This window comes from Acinonyx jubatus, chromosome E2, assembly GCF_027475565.1.
Source record: "Acinonyx jubatus isolate Ajub_Pintada_27869175 chromosome E2, VMU_Ajub_asm_v1.0, whole genome shotgun sequence".
Taxonomy (NCBI): Eukaryota; Metazoa; Chordata; class Mammalia; order Carnivora; family Felidae; genus Acinonyx; species Acinonyx jubatus.
Window position 1 is genome coordinate 58,362,979 of NC_069396.1, and position 16,753 is coordinate 58,379,731.

At 35.5% G+C, this 16,753-nt stretch overlaps 2 protein-coding genes across 6 annotated transcripts in view; one reads left to right on the forward strand and one right to left on the reverse strand.

Moving 5' to 3' along the window:
- The window catches only part of ZNF667 (zinc finger protein 667), a 78,434-nt gene extending 66,359 nt beyond the window's left edge, over positions 1 to 12,075 (forward strand). The window contains exon 5 of the mRNA XM_053210626.1: positions 11,379 to 12,075. Within this exon, the coding sequence (XP_053066601.1) occupies positions 11,379 to 11,443 (65 nt within the window). The 3' untranslated portion in view covers positions 11,444 to 12,075. The remainder of the gene's footprint in view (positions 1 to 11,378) is intronic.
- The window catches only part of ZNF583 (zinc finger protein 583), a 20,041-nt gene continuing 3,288 nt past the window's right edge, over positions 1 to 16,753 (reverse strand). For 2 of the 5 annotated variants that reach the window (XM_027037458.2, XM_027037459.2), the window contains exons 3-5: positions 11,882 to 12,008; positions 11,491 to 11,589; positions 1 to 6,430 (exon numbers count right to left, since the gene is read on the reverse strand). In XM_027037458.2, the coding sequence (XP_026893259.1) occupies positions 4,953 to 6,430; positions 11,491 to 11,589; positions 11,882 to 12,008 (1,704 nt within the window). In that variant the 3' untranslated portion in view covers positions 1 to 4,952. Of the gene's footprint in view, positions 6,431 to 11,490; positions 11,590 to 11,881; positions 12,214 to 16,753 lie in introns of those variants that run through there. The other 3 variants (XM_027037461.2, XM_027037462.2, XM_027037457.2) reach the window with 2 other exon arrangements.

A 16,753-nucleotide genomic window follows, 5' to 3' on the forward strand; every position in this document is an offset into this window, starting at 1 on the left:
TTAAGTGACTTGTCTATATATTGTAAAGTTGGAAATAAAATAGCACTCAATCATTATCATGGTGTAAATATTCTCTGAAGAGTTGGAGCCAAGCAGTGTGTGAAGATTACATTTCCTCCTCTATAGGTCCGATGTTATCCCAGTATGCACTTAGAGGAGTCTTCCTGGTATCAGTCAAATGGATTTTATTTTTTCATTTCTGTTTTCCAAAATCATACCGCATTTCATGGGGACTTTATATTCAGACCTGATAACTGGTATGGTTTTTCAAAGCCAATAACTGCCTGTCTTCCTAAGAACAAACTTTTATTCTTCACCGTATTGTTATAATCCTCCAACTTCGTACCTACTTAATGTAACCTATTTCAATCTTCCTGAAGATTTTCTTCATTGAGTTCCTGGATTTGTAGCCTAGAGTGATTTGATCTGATGGTTGTAGAACCATCATCCTAGTCATCCTCAGCACCGCTTTCCCAATCACATGTGTTTATTGAAGTTTTTCCTGCTGCCGCCTTCCTGTTTCATCCAAATTTTGCTAAAGCTAATCCTTTAGTACCCTAATAAAGGATAAATGAGAGTAAACTGAAGCAAACTACACATACAGAATATCAGTGTTTGGTCTCACGCTTTATTGTTGTTTGGGTATAGACTTCTAGGTTCAAAGTAATTTTACTTTGTAACTTGGAAGGTGCAGCACATTCTGTATTATCTAATATTGCTGACAGGGAGGAGGCTAATGGTATCTTGAATGTTCTTTTTAGAGACATTCACATTTTTTTAAAGCTTTTTGAAAAGGATGGTTTCATCTTCAGTATTCTGAAATTTCACAAGCATATTTCTGGATGTATTTTTTTCCCATTGTAATTGTTTTTGCCAGTTCAGCCCAACACTTGAACTGTTCCAAGCTGAACATTCATAACTTTCTTCAGTTTATAAAGGTTCTCAATCATTTGATATCCTTTCTCTGTAAACTTCTTTGGAACTCCTATTAATTGAATGTCCCTTTTTGTTTATAATTTATGAGCTTGGAAAGTTTCCTAAATTTTCTTTAAAAACTTCTGTTAGGTTTATTACAGCAATAACATTTTTTTCATTCTTAGGAGTTCTGATTTGTTTTTTTCTACAAAACAGACGATTTCTTTCTGTACTATTTTTTTCTTTAAAACGATTTAAAAATTTTTTAACTCCAGTATAGTTAACATTGTTGCATCCACTTCAGGTGTACAGTATTATCTAATTTTTTTATATAGATTCCCATAAATATGGGAGTACTTAGGTTCAAATTTAATATAAATTTTGTTTTCTTCTGTTATTACATAACTTTCCCCACTGTAGGTTTATTTCGGTCTCTTGCTTCTTCTTCTGATAGTTTTCATATGTTATGATCCTTAATTGTCTGTTCAACATTTAGGAATGATATGGCTTGGGGCATCTGGCTGGCTCAGTTGGTAGAACATAAAACTCTTGATCTCAGGGTTGTGAGTTGAGTCCCATGTTGGGTATAGAGATTACTTTTTTAAAAATCTGATTATGGCTTGATTATTCCAGGTAGCTGTATATCAGTTTCCCTGGATGGGAAAGGTTACTGGGATCTCTGTATGCTTGGGAAGGACTGGCAAGTCGATGAGCTAATATTCTCTAAATTCCAAAAAGGTTCTAATTTACCTGCCAACTTTCTTTCATGCTAAGTTCACTTTTTCATAGGTTAAATTTCTTACATTGTTGTTTAAAACTTCAAATACTACAGAGAACACAAAATCTCCTCTTGACCAGAATATCCAATCCCAGTCTCCTCCCTAGAAGGAACACTTATTAGTTGGGTGTGTCTCTCCAGACTCTTTCTAAATATTTGCATACTTATTTAAATGTGTTAGAAATGTTTTTAAAATATATAATACTGTGCAAATCTGCAAAATTTGCTGCTTCAGTGTCCTTTAGACAAATCCATCCATGTCTATATCATTGGTCCCTTCTTTGAAACTGCTGCTAGTATTTCTAGTCAAGTCCCATGGAAATCTAGATTGTTTCCAGTGTTTCATGTACTAATCATACTGCCTTCCTTCCAAAGGGACTTGAGTGAACATGTTAAAAACTTCACTGCCTCCAAAATGGCAATGAGGAGTACTCATTTCTCCATACAGCTGCCACTTTTTGATATTACATTATTTAAATCTGTATCTCAATACTAGTGAGGTTAAGCACGGACTCCTTTATGAGCCATCCCGATTTCTTCTATGATTTACCTATTCTTATACTTTGTCCATTTTTATACTTGTTTAGTTGTCCTTTACTTATAGGTGTTCTTACATCTTTCCCTTTATATGTTGTTATAATTTCTTCCCTTCTGTTGTTTTTAAATTGTTTAAAAGCATTTTTTAGAAAGATATGTTCAATCCCAGTTTGTAAATATAGCCTACTATATTTTCTTATAATACTTGCTAATTTTACATTTAAGAATTTATTTAACTGGAACTCATTTTTGTGGATGGTGTGAAGGATCCTATTCAATTTACTTACAGAAGAGAGGGTGAAGTGAGGAAGCTGTTGACTGTCACATAGAAAGGCACTGAACAGTCTTGTCACTGTTTCTTATTACCCCCAGCCTCTGTAAAGTGGCTTCTGTTACTGACATCCCTATCATTCAAACATTTCAGATAGCAGCAGCCTCTGCTACATTTCATGAATAAACACTTTCTTCCCTTTTGTCTATTATTCAACTCTCTCATCCACTGATGATCCTCTTTTCTGATCTTTTTTGTTTGGTACCTTTTACATTGTTTTATCTGTTTAATGGGATAAGGAAATAAAGTAAATTTGTAAAGAAAATTCTGATTGTCCCAGTGAAAATTCTGATATTGACAAGTTACCTTTCAGAAATTTTGTACAAATTCATACTTCCTCATATCACTGCATAGAAGTATCTCCTTTTCTGTGCTTTTGCAATGCAGATTTTATCAGTTTGATATTGACAAATGGATAGTTCGTTTAACTTGTTCTTATTCTAGTGAGATTCTGTCACCAGTCACCTGTTGCTTCTTTATATCCTTTGCTCATGGGAGTAGTGTCATTTCCTAAGTGATCTGTAGGAGCACTTTTATGTTAAGGATATGAATTTCATATATGTTGTAATATCTACAATACTGATAATAAAAAACTTTGTGTTTATACTGTCTTTGACTATATAAAGGCTTAATAAAATTCCTATGCAGTAAAACCTGGAATCTGTGTGTGTGTGGCTTCTGGATCTCATGTCTTGTTTAGGAAGATTGTTTTCACTGTGATTATAAATTACAGCGTCCTTTAATAACTTTTACATTCAGATAAAAGGATGAGGGAGTTGGTTTTGTAGAGCAGAATTAATGTTATTAATACTGTTAAGCCACTGACATAGTACCTTTATTTATGTATTTATGTGTTTCCCTGTATGAATGTATATGTGTGTGCATTGACATGCACACAGTGTTTCAAGCCTTAAAAAAAAATTAGGATTCTATTAGTTACAAAGAGTCTGTAAATTAATTTTGGGCCTCTAACATCTCTAGAATAGTCTTCCCCCTGCAGAAGGATAAAGTGTCTATTCAAGTCTTCCTTTTCATCCATTTTCTGCATACCTGTAATGCAGTGTGAGTTGGTTCTGAATTGATTGCATACTCAAAGCCTCCAGGAGTCAGGAAGTAATATAAAGTGTAAAATAAATCAGATGTAAAGAAGGAGTGGTTTGAACTGTGGAGAACTGGAAAACATGCCCACATAAAGGTATTATTATTATTATTATTATTATTATTATTATTATTATTTTGTATTCATGTTAAACTCGGTGACTACCAAATCAAATGTCTGTGGGCAGCCAGTTTAGGAGTACTGATCTGTAATCTTCTTTTCCCCTCTAGTTTCAGAATTACAGCTTGGAGAGCTAGCTCGACCTTTTCAGTTTTAAATGACATAGATTTAATACAATTCAACCACCTGGAATTAGGAGAGGGATCAAACTTCCATTTTATTTTCTATTCTTCTTTGGTTATTGGTCTTTTTGTCTTTTAAAAAATACCTATTTTGCCTTTGTCTAAGTGTAAATGTTGAATATATCTTAGTAAAGCCTACTTGTTACTAGTGATTTTTAAAATCTGGCTTATTAGAACTGCTGAATATCTAATGAAGTTTTTACCAACAAAGTCAGATCTTACTCTGTATCATCATGGACTTTAACACCAATGCTACTGTATTAGATGCCCTTATCAACCACTTTAGAACAATGACTGCTATTCTTAATCAAAAATATTTATAATCTCTTGAGTGTTGAGCTGCTACTGCTTTTCTCAGATGATCCCTGCTAAGATGATCAGGTCTTCTTTGTATACCACAATATCTCTTCATTTTACAGTAATGTTTATTAAGTGATTACTTTATGCTAGGCACTCTGAGCAATTTACATGCATTCTCTCATTTAATTCTCCCATCAACTTTTGAGGTAGTACCATTATTATTCCCATAATATAAATAAGACTGAACCTTACAAAGGACAAAATGTTTCTCTAAAACTAGAGGGCTAGAAAATGGAAGAGCAAGGATTAGAACCCAGATCTGTTTGATGCTGGAATAGGAGTTCTTAATTGTCCAAAGAATTAGATGGATTTTGACACAAAACAGTACTTTGTAAGGTATAAATGGAACAAGGTATCTGGAGCAGGGGGTCTTTTACGCTATTTTGAGGAATGTGTGCTTTAACCTAAGAACTATGGGAACCAATGAAGGGTACCAATGAAGGAGAAGTGATATCGTCAAACTTTTAAAGTACAAGTTTGACTACAGTGTAGGCAACTGACAAAGGAAATGGTAAATACAGGGAGACCAATCAGAAAGTTATTTCCATAGTCCATATGAAATAGATTACTGTGTATTGGACAAAGATAATGGAAGGGAAATGGATTAAAGGAGTCTGGTTCAAGGCATTTTTAGGAGATAAAACCTACAGGTCTTGGCAACTGACTGGACATAGAGGGTGAGGGAGAGGAAGGAGTCAAGAATGACTCCATGGTATGAATTCTCTCATGCTGGGCAAGGTGGGCACGCTGCCTGAAAGATTTTCTGCAATCTTTACATTCATAGGGTCTCTCTCCTGTATGAATTCTTTGATGTAGAGTAAGAGATCCACTGTAGCTGAAGGCTTTCCCACAAATGTTACATTCATAAGGTTTCTCTCCAGTATGAATTCGCTTATGTTGAGCAAGGCCTGCATTCTGGCTAAATGTTTTCCTACATTCCTTACACATATAAGGTTTTTCTCCAGTATGACTCCTCTGATGTTGTGCAAGTGATGAACTATTGCTAAAGGCCTTCCCACATTCAATACACTCATAGGGTTTCTCTCCAGTATGAACCCTCTGATGTTGATCAAGGTATGCAATCTGGCTGAATGCTTTCCTGCATACTTTACATTCATAAGGTTTTTCTCCAGTATGAACTCTCTGATGTTGAGCAAGGTGTGCATATTGGCTGAAAGCTTTCCTACATTCCTTACATTCATAAGGTCTCTCTCCGGTATGAATTCTCTGATGTACTATTAGGTATCCACGATGGCTAAAGGCTTTCCCACACACATTACATACATAAGGTTTCTCTCCTGTATGAATTCTCTGATGCTGAGCAAGAAATGAACCATTACTAAAGGCCTTTCCACATTCAATACATTCAAAAGGTCTCTCTCCAGTATGAACTCTCTGATGTTGAGCCAGGTGTGCAATCTGGCTGAAGGCTTTTTTACATTCTTTACACTGATAAGGTCTCTCTCCAGTATGAACTCTCTGATGTTGAGCAAGGTGTGCATTCTGGCTGAAGGCTTTCCTACATTCTTTACATTCATAAGGTTTCTCCCCAGTATGTATTCTCTTATGTTGAGCTAGGTTTGCACTCTGGCTGAAGGTTTTCCCACATTCAACACATGCATAGGGTTTCTCTCCAGTATGAATTCTCTGATGAAGAGTAAGAGATGAGCTCTGGTTGAAAACTTTCTCACATTCATTACATTTCAAAAGTTTCTTTTGTACACAGACTTTCTTATGTTTCATTTCAACAGATTTTTTTCGGTAGTTTCTCTTTTGTGGCTCATGCTTATGTACTCTTTCTTTGGTGGGAAAATTCTGTTTTATATCAAATATTGCATCCTGATGGAAAGTTTGCCAAGATTTAGTATATTCATTACTTTTATCTTCAGTGAGGATTTCTTCATGAGTGGTGATCAGTTGTCTAGAATGTACCTCCTGACTGCCTAACTGGTTCTTAAACCAGTCCTCACATCTACAGTCTTCTCTCAAACTGGGGCAGTCAAGGCTATAACTAAGATGGCTTCTTCCCATTGTCAGTACTTTGGATGATTCTTCATAAATAACTTGCTTTGATGAAAATTCATTGTTGTTAAATGCATACTCCCAATCTAAAAGATACCAAGAAAACAAATGTCTTTTGTATTTGTTCATTAGAAGATAACTTCTGAAACAAAAATTTTATAGTTATATTAATATTAGTCTCCAAACACCCTTTCTTTCTTGCCTTAGGCTATCTTGCATTCAAGCATTATCTTTAAAAAGCCAATTTCATAATGTCAATGTGGCTTAAAACACCTCCATAAGATCCCCAGACCCTAAGGTACTGTTAGTTGCCTTAGGTTATACATGCAGCTATAGCTAAACTTTTGTAGCCTAAAAAAAATGTCTTCTTGACAGTAGTTTTCTATGTGATATAGTTCATCCAAACGTAAATTAAAAAAAAAAATTTTTTTTTAACGTATATTTATTTTGACAGAGAGAGAGAGAGAGAGAGAGAGAGTGCAAGCTGGGGAGGGGCAGAGAGAGAGGGAGAGCCAGAATCTGAAGCAGTCTCCAGGCTCTGAGCTGTTAGCACAGAGCCCAATGCAGGGCTCGAACCCACGAACTGTGAGATCATGACCTGAGCCAAAGTTGGACACTTAACCGACTGAGCCACCCAAGTGCCCCAACCAAATCTAAATTTTTAATTGCTCCCAAAGCTAAAATGCCTTCACGTAAAAGTAATTTTGTATTAAATTGTTTGATTTTATTAACCTGCCACAAGCCTTAATTTGCCACCTTCCCCATCACCTATTCTCAAGATTTTCCAATGGTTTCTCACCATATTTATAATAAAACCAAAATTCCTATTATGGTTTAGAAAATCAATGTAGTAATGAACATAAATGTAAAAACCTTTAATAAAATTACTGAAGATCAAATCCAAGAAAATATGAAAGCATAATCATTACCACTCATAGCTGATCCCAGCAATGCAAGGTTGGCTTAATATGTGAAAACCAATGTAATTCACCACATTAATAGATTAAAGGTGGAAAAATCATGTGATCATTTCAATAGATACAGAAAGAGTATGTGACTAAATTTAACATCTATTTATTATAAAAATTCTTAGCAAACCAGGAATATAAAATTTCCTTAAACTGATAAAGGGCATCTAAGAAACATGAACTTAGTGGTGAAAGACTGAATAGGTTTTCCCTTAAGATTAGAAATAATCCAAGTATGTCTACTCTTGGCAATTCTATTCAACATTATATAGGAGGTCCTTGCTATTGCAGCAAGTCAAGAAAAAGAAGCTGTAAGATCAGAAAGGAAGAAATAAAATCTAGCAAGTCGTAAGATAGAAAATATAAAGATCAGTTTACATTTTTGCATACTAGCAACAAACAACTGGAAAATTGAATTTTTAAGAATTCTATTTATAATAGCACTAAAACTTACCGTAAGACTCAGAAAAAAATACATATATATAGCCACTACACCAGATACTACAGAACATTGATAAGAGAATTTTAAAAAGACTAATAAATGGCTAAATACACCATACTCATGAACTAAAAAACTCAAATGACATTAATTAGAATATCAGTTCTTCCCAAATTGATGTATAGATTCCACATAATCCCAATCAAAATCCTAGCAGGCTTTTGGGGTAGAAATTCTTAACTTCATTCTAAAATTTATTTGGGAATGCAAATGGATTTAAATAAAGTGATTTTACAAGTTGAACTATCTCATATCAAAAGTTACTGTAAAGCTATAGTAATTAGACTAGTACTGATGAAAGGATATATAGATAGATGGAATAGAATAGAGTTCAGAACTCGACCCATGTAGATATGACCAACTGCTTTTGGTACAAAGGTACCAGCAAGGCAGTATAATGGTTAAAGTCTTTTCAAAAAAAGATACTCAAGCAACTGTATATCCAAATAGTTGGGGGAGAGGACCAAAACCTTGTTCTTTACCTCATATAAGACACAATATTTAGCTCATGTAAATGTAAAAGCTAAAACTATAGGAGAAAACACAGAAAAAAATTTTTGTGACTGAGGGGTAGCAAGAATTTCTAAGGTATGACACAAAAACCACCAAACGACAAATTAATAAGTTGGACTTTACAAATATTGAAAACTGAATGTTCAAAAGGCAGCAGTAGAAAAACAATAACACAAGCCACAACTAGCATACATATATCCCAATACATATAAATGGCAAAAGACTTGTATTAAGACTATATAAAGAAGTCTTACAATTCAGCAAGAATAAAAAAAATAATAATAAAACATGGGCAAAAGATTTGAACACTTTACAACAGATATATGGTCAGTAAGCACATGAAAAGACATTCAACATTATGTCATCAGAGAAATGCATCTTAAAAGCATAATGAGATACCACAACACAACCATTAGAATGAATAAAATTAAAAGCTGACAATACCAAGGTATATGGAACAACTGCAAGTCTTCGACATTGCTTCTGGGAATGAAAATGGTACGGACACTGGAAAACCAGCAGTTTCTTTAAAAGTTAAACATACTCCTATTGTCTGACTCATTACACTTTTAGATATTTACCCAAGAGAAATTAAAACATACATGCATACAAAGTCCTATAAATGACAGCTTCAGAGACACTTTGTAATAGCCAAAAACTGGAAATGACCTAAATGTCTGTGAACAGGTGAATGGAAAAACAAAATGTGGGAGATCTACATAAAATTGTTAATGATTTTCAAAATTATGAGTCAAATAAGCCAGACATAATATATACTATATGGTTCCATTTAGCTTAGATGGAAACTAATCTAAAATGACCAAGATCAGAATAGCATTTGGAGCCAGGAGTAGAGAAAAAATGGTACATAAAGAGGCATAGGCCATCTTTTGGGGTGATGGAAACACTGTATGCCTTGATAATAATGATCGTCTCATGGGTTTATACAACAGAACTCCTCACACTGTATAATGTATATGGATGTGACTTACTGTATGTAATTCTTTAATAAAGTTATTAAGAAAAAAATAAGATGGAAATAGGTAAGTAAAGACTGACTTTAATAACATAATAAAAAGAGTAAAACTTATGTAACAAGCTCTTTACACTGAAAATAAAGACTTAAACCTTGGAACCTATGGAATATTTACAAATACCAATTATATGTTTGGCCATACAAAATCCTAAAGTTAGAAAGTAGAATTAGTACTAATTCCTATTTGATCAAATATGATAAAACAATTTGATCAAAATACAATAAAACTAGAAACTTTCTTTTAAACAACTCTTGTGTAAAAGAAATTTTTTCAAAGTAGGTTATTTAAGAAACAGCAATAACAAAAACACTAAAAATCAGAATCTCTGGAAAACAGCTAAAGTTATATTCAAAGGAGAATTCATAGCCCTTAATCATTTAGTGAATAAAAGAAAATGAAATGATTAAGCATTTACTTCAGCAAAACGGAGAACAAAATAAATCTCAGAAAACTAGAACAATGGAATTAGTGAAAAGCAAAAAATAAAGAATTGGAGAAGAGTGGTAACTCTAAGAAATCCTTAAATTGGACTTTAAAAATAAAATTGATTCATAACTAGCTACCTAATAATTTTTTTAAAAAAAGAATAGGTATACAAAATAAATTAAAATTGGAAACTATAGATACTAAAAATAAAAAGGGTTACAAGATTATTTTGTTCAGATTCATGAGAATAAATTTGATAACATGAATGAAAAGGTGATGTTTAGAAAAATAAAAATTTGGGGCACCTGGGTGGCTTAGTCAGTTAAGTGTCCAACTCCTGATTTTGGCTTAGGTCACGATCTCATGGTTTGGGAGTTCGAGCCCTGCGTCAGGCTCGATGCTGACAGCACAGAGCCTGCTTGGTATTCTCTTTCTCTTTCCTTCTCCCTCTCTCTCTGCCCCTCCCCACTCACTCACGCTCATGCTCTCTCTCTCTCTCTCAAAATAAATAAACTTTATTTATTTATTTATTTATTTAATGTTTATTTTTTATTTTTGAGAGAGAGACAGAGTCTGTGAGTGGGCAAGAGGCAGAGAGAGAGGGACACATAGAATCCAAAGCAGGCTCCAGGCTCTGAGCTGTCAGCAGAGAGCCCGACGTGGGGCTCGAACTCAGCAACCACAGATCATGACCTGAGCTGAAGTTGGACACTTAACTGACTGAGCCACCTAGGCGCCCCAATAAATAAACTTTAAAAAATAAAAATAAAAACTTAGGCGTGCCTGGCTGGCTCAGTCGGAAGAGCATGTGACTCTTGATCTTGGGTCATGAGCTCCAGCCCTATGTTGGGCAATAATGACTGCTTAATAAAAAAAGAAAAAGAAAAATTTGTAAAATTTCACCCAAGACAGAAACTGTAGAGACCATTTATCACAAAGAGAACACTGAGAAAGTTGTCAAAGATCCACTTACTCACAAAGGCCTCAGGACCAGGGTTTCTCTCTCAAGCTATAAGACTAGTGACCTCATTCATTCATACTAGCATCTCTATGCCAGACTTTTCCTTCTAAGCCTCTGTCCCACTCTAGTGGCATGTTGCATTTCTTCACTCCTGAGAAATCTACGGCCACATCCCCAAATAACTCTTCTGTCCCAAGTCAAATTATCATCTTTTCCCCTACCAACATATTCTTCTGGCTTATTTCTATTAAATGGTGTCACCATCCAGTCGCCCAGACTTGAAAACGTAACTGGGAATTATTTCTTTTTTCCTTGATGGTTAATAAACCTCTGAATAACCCCAAGAAGTTAGCAGAATTATTTTCTCAAAGTAAAAATTCAGTAAATCCTTCAATATAAAGGAATGAGTGACTGAAAAGGGGGAAAAAAAATAGTCATTGTTGTCCCTGGATTCTTTTAAATGTGATGAAGCAACTTGTGCCAAAACTAAAAAAGAAGGGCAAGCAGACAGTGCCAGTTTGGACTCAGAGAACAGGAGAGGGTTATTAGAGAATACAGTGACGTATGAGAGAATATATACAAGAAGAGTAAGTTAGCTCACGCTAATGACACCTCACTGTTTCTTCCCAGGCCTTCAGCCTTTAAGAAAAGCTACCCAGGAAACATCAATTATACGCTGGAAGCTTTCAGAATAGCTGAGCTTTTCCCTGCAATGGACTCTATCTTCCTAATTCTCACTCACCAGGGTATGTGCCTCTTGTCCCCTCCTTCTTCACCATCCAGGGCTCTTTTCCTTGTTCCAATAATGAGATCACATCTGGCTTAGAAACTGAAACTCCTGCTTACAAGAAATAAAAGGGGAATTAGCCAGATCTGTAAGGCAGATCGAGTTGCTTGGTCATCAGGAAGTTGATGAGGGCATTACAGAAGGGAGTATAGGAAGATGTGAAGTATTCTGAAGAATGGGGAAAATGAAGTGGTAGAAATAATCCAATGAAACTGCCAGTTCTACAAAACTCAACCCATTTTGGGAAGCACAAGAAAGAGAAATTTAGTGAAGTACATCAGAGGCTTCCTAAACATTGGAAAGCAGCCCTGTGTGCAGATTCTGAATTCTGGCGAGACTTCCTTACCCAGTGATACCAGGCTCCTATAGTTCTCCAACATCACCTTCCTGTACAAATTCCTCTGAGCAGGGTTCAGCCACTCCCACTCCTCTTGGGAGAAATCTACGGCCACATCCCCAAATGTCACCAAATCCTGAAATGACATAAACATATTCTTTTATGCTCAACTAGTGTTCCTAACGTCAGACTGGCATAGTTTGAAAAGTTAAATTGTACTTTTAGAGAGAAATAGTGCATATAGTGAAATTTTCAGGCCATATCTTGGGTTCTGTGCAACACATGTCAAACACTTGCTAAGATGATTTCTCTTGCTTGGTTTTAATATTCTGTCATGGAAAGCATACAATTTCTGGCATAATCTATAGTCTCTACTGATGGTGAAAAGATTAATAGCACAAAAATGGGCAATAACAGAACACTATAAACAAGAGCAAAATATGTTATTCATACTAAATGCTAATGCATTTCTCAATATGGAAAATCAGGATAGACTAGGACAGTGAAAGAAGACTTTAAGGAAGAGACAGGAACATGAGTTAAGCCCTCTAAGTTGTATGTGGTCTAAACCTACATTTTCCAAACTCTTCAATGGAATGGCCAATGTTCCAGTTATGTCAACAGAGTAACATATATAAATGTATTTGATGTTCATAATATTGATTTCTTAAAATTAAACATGTAGGTAATAAATACATTAAATAAGTTCTGTAGGGATTTCGCAAAATATAACTTAAAGAAATGTATGCCATAACAGAACAACTGGGGTCATAAAAGATTATCTAACAGCTCTTGATAACCCCAGTGAGTTTCAAAGATGGTGACTTCTCTTTACAGAAACAAAATAATACTAATTTTAAGCACTGTTAAATAGTATTTCAGATGCGATAGTGAAGTGCAGTGAAAAACCCCTACAGCTCTCACTAGAGGAACATACCCAGTTGTGCATGTCTAATGAGCGAGAGTTTTTCAAATGTTACAGTGTAGTTCTCAACTAATAATACTACATTGAATTAAGGATCTTTATCACATGGAATAAGACCTGGTCTGCTTCCTAAAAATTCAAAATGGATATTCTCTCTAACGAGGTAAATCTACTCCAGACTTACCAGGGCTTGCATATGGTTTACTATATGCTCAGCTGGTTTGGCGTGTCACAGAGCAAAACCGACTCTTTAACTGGGATGATATATAGATACACTCAATGGTACACATGTGAAGAGCTGAATTGATCTGTTAAATACTGAAATACTGTCACGTTGGTTGGTAAACAGCTACTGCACTGAGCCCTGTGGTGACAATCCCAGATCTCCCCACAGCCCAGCAACTGAAGGGGAATACCCAGCATTCCAGTGGCCTCAAGTATCCCATCTAGGGTAAGTTCTGGTGTGTGCCCTTGCCTTAGTGGTCATCAGATATGAACATCACTCCTATTAATGTGACTCTGCAGTGTAATGGTCCTACTGAAGATGTATTTAAGTACATCAATGCTTTTATGCAAATATTTTTAATAGAAAAAATGAGTCGATACTGGGCTAGTGCCCCAGTAATGGACAACAATGTTAAGGAAGCTATACAGGAAGCAGAAGTATGCCTCCAAGAAACATCAGTTACATACATCAGCTTGTTCTTACATGCTTCCATTTCTAAAACACTTCTTACTACAGGGAAATATGGGAAGTGAGTAAAGGCTTCAAGAAAGGAAGGAAAGGAACATGAGTTGGGTCTTAAAAGAAAAAATTTGCCCTAGACAGGGCTGGATACTGTCAAGCATCAATTCTATCAAACCTCAAACACTTCAATACAAACTCTAATATTTTGTGCAAAAAAAAGTGTTCTACACACATTTCTACTGTAAACAGAGGTGAGGCAGCTTTTGGTAGGCAGTGTTCTTAAAAGACATTTTTTTAGCTGCACATCCTAAAGGAGTCTAGGTTTCAACTGGCTGACTGTCCTTTTCCTCTCAGCCAATGAGACCTGAATATCTTGCAAATATTTTAATATTTGTTTTGATTTGATAAAACAGGAACTTCATATGATTTGTAATCATCAAAGAAACTTACCAAATAATGTCCAGTATTTCTACCCTCAGTGAATTTTTTTCCTTTTTATAAAAGTTAAAAGAATTAGAAGTCCTCATCCCCACATCTACCCACCATGTCACCCTACCTCCTAGAAACAATAAAAATTTACAGTTAGTATATATTTCTTCAAATGTTTCCTTATGCAGACATGTCTGATTACCTATCTGCATTCATTTACTTATAAAATCACTTTTGTTGGATTGATAACATAATGTGGTATAAATATGTTGTACCTTATTTACTAACCCGTTTATTTTCATTTATATGAATCTTAATTTTTCACTATGATGTCAGAATTGGGATTCTCACTAATTTAACATTATAGTAGAGTTCTCATATAATACTACTGTATGTTAAATTAAAGATTCAATAGAGGTCTCTAATTATTTCCTTAAAATGAATCCTAGAAGATATTCTCTCCACGGAGACTATGATTCCCCAAACGTACTTAACCTCAGAAAAAAATTTAAATTGTGTTATTGTGACCTAGCAAGAATTGGAGCTACTGAAAAAATAATTCAGGCTGGGAGTAAAGTGTTGACCTGCACTCAAAGAAATACTAATGGTTCTTCAGGTGGAGGAAAATGGAAAAGGATGGAAAGGAAAATCAAGAAGAAATCAAGAGTCCCAGAGGAATAACTATAAATATAATATCTAATAATAACAATAAATGGGAGTTAAATCACTATGGGGCCTTATCTTGTTCAGAAAGTAGTAAGAGTAGTAACTATAGAAGGAAGATTGCAGAAGGAAGAAAGGAGATAATTACATAATGATATGGGTAAATATCCTGGAGTGACCACTAAAAGGATAATAAAAATAATGTATAATTAACAAGATAATAAAGAAAAAGTACTTGATTTATCCAGAAGAAGGTAAACAAGGAGAAGTAAAGGAACAAAGAACAGATGGGAGTAAGTAGAAAACAAACTACAAGGCTATACACACAAATACATCAGTATTAGCCTTAAACACAAATACATCAGTAATTACATTAAACGAAAATGTAGTGAACACTAATTAAAAGACAAATATTCTCAGACTGGATCCCTCTAAAAAGATCAATGTTTTGAGGGAGATGTGGGATTGTGGGAGGCATAAGGAATCATGGGAAGCACACAGGGCCACTTACAGCAGCCACAGGGCTGCCACAGACTGCCAGAGAATGGTGACAGCCACAGGGACTGTGGAAGGCATGAAGCTGCAACCAACAATATGCTGTTTACAAGAGGCACACTTTAATATAATCATTAGGAGAGGCTGTCAAAAAATGTGCATTAAAATCATCCTTGGACATGGGGCGCCTGGGTGGCTCAGTCAGTTAAGCATCTGACTTTGGCTCAGGTCATGATCTCACAGTTCATGAGTTCGAGCCCTGTGTCGGGCTCTGTGCTGACAGCTCAGAGCCTGGAGCCTGCTTCAGATTCTGTGTCTCCCTCTCTCTCTTCCCTCCCCCCACCCTATCTGTCAAAAATAAACAAACACTAAAACACATTAAAAAAATCATCTGTGGACTTAATAAAAATGCGGTTTTCTGGATCCTCCCACCAGAGACTGATTCATGGGGTCCCAGAAATAGCACTGGGGCCAATGGGCTCTGTCTATTCTACACATCATACCCTCTGCTTTTTGCTTTTTCCATTACCAATTCAGTGGCAGGAGAAAAGAGGTAGCTGGCTCTTACCTCTCCGGGCTCACTCACAGATGAGAAATTCACAATCTTGTCCATTTATATATTAATTTGACAAATATTTACTGAATGCCTACTCCCTATAATGTTCTAAGTATTGGAAATACAATGGTGAACAAAATACAGTCTCTCCTCTTGTGGAGTTAATATTCTAACATAGGAGAAAGACATTAAACATAAAGTCATACTATGACAAAAACAAGGGAAGGTGATTTAGAGTGACAAGGTGTTTTAGGTAGGATGGTCAAGGTAAACCTCAAGGAAGCAGTAATGTTTGAACAACAATCTAAAAGTGAGAGAGCAAGCCATGCCAACACCTAAGGGAAGAGAGTTACAGAAGAGGGAGGAGCAAATGCAAAGGTTCAGAGACAGGAAAGAACTGGGTGAGTCTACGGAACAGCTAGTTGGCCAGTGTGACTGGAACAGAGAAAAAGACTTGTAGAAAATGAGGTATGGGGTAGCCAGGAGCTGGACCATGCAGGGCCTTAGAGACTGTGGAGAGGACATTGAATTTCATTCCAAGTAAAATGAGAAGCCAATGAAGATTCCAAAGGAATGAAATGATGTGTTCTATCACTGTTGACAGTGTCCTTTATGATTTTCTACCACCGTCTTCAAATCATCACTCACCATCATCTATTTATACTGACAATCAACATATACTATAACTTCCTACATCTGATACAATCACTAACTAGTGACATAGATTGTTTTCCCTCATCTGTAAAATAAGTGACTTGTACAAGATCACCCATAATTTTCATCCTGGCTTTATTATTTTATGAGCTTAGATATGTGCTACTCAATACACTAGGTACTTGTCACATGTGGCTATTTCATTTTAAATCAGTTAACATTAAAAATTCAGTTCCTACAGTAGCTAGTGGCTACTGTATTGGACAATGCGGATGTAGAACATTTCTATTATCAGTCATCACCGAAAGTTCTCCTGGACAGTGCTGCTCTAATTGATTTCTTCTGGCTTATCTTCTTGTTTACAGCCATGTTCTATATTTTCATCCAACAGTTCATCTGTTTTACTCTTTACATTTAACCTACAGAATGTATCTAACCTCAAAGGGTGAGGAAGGAGTCTTTTTTCTAAAT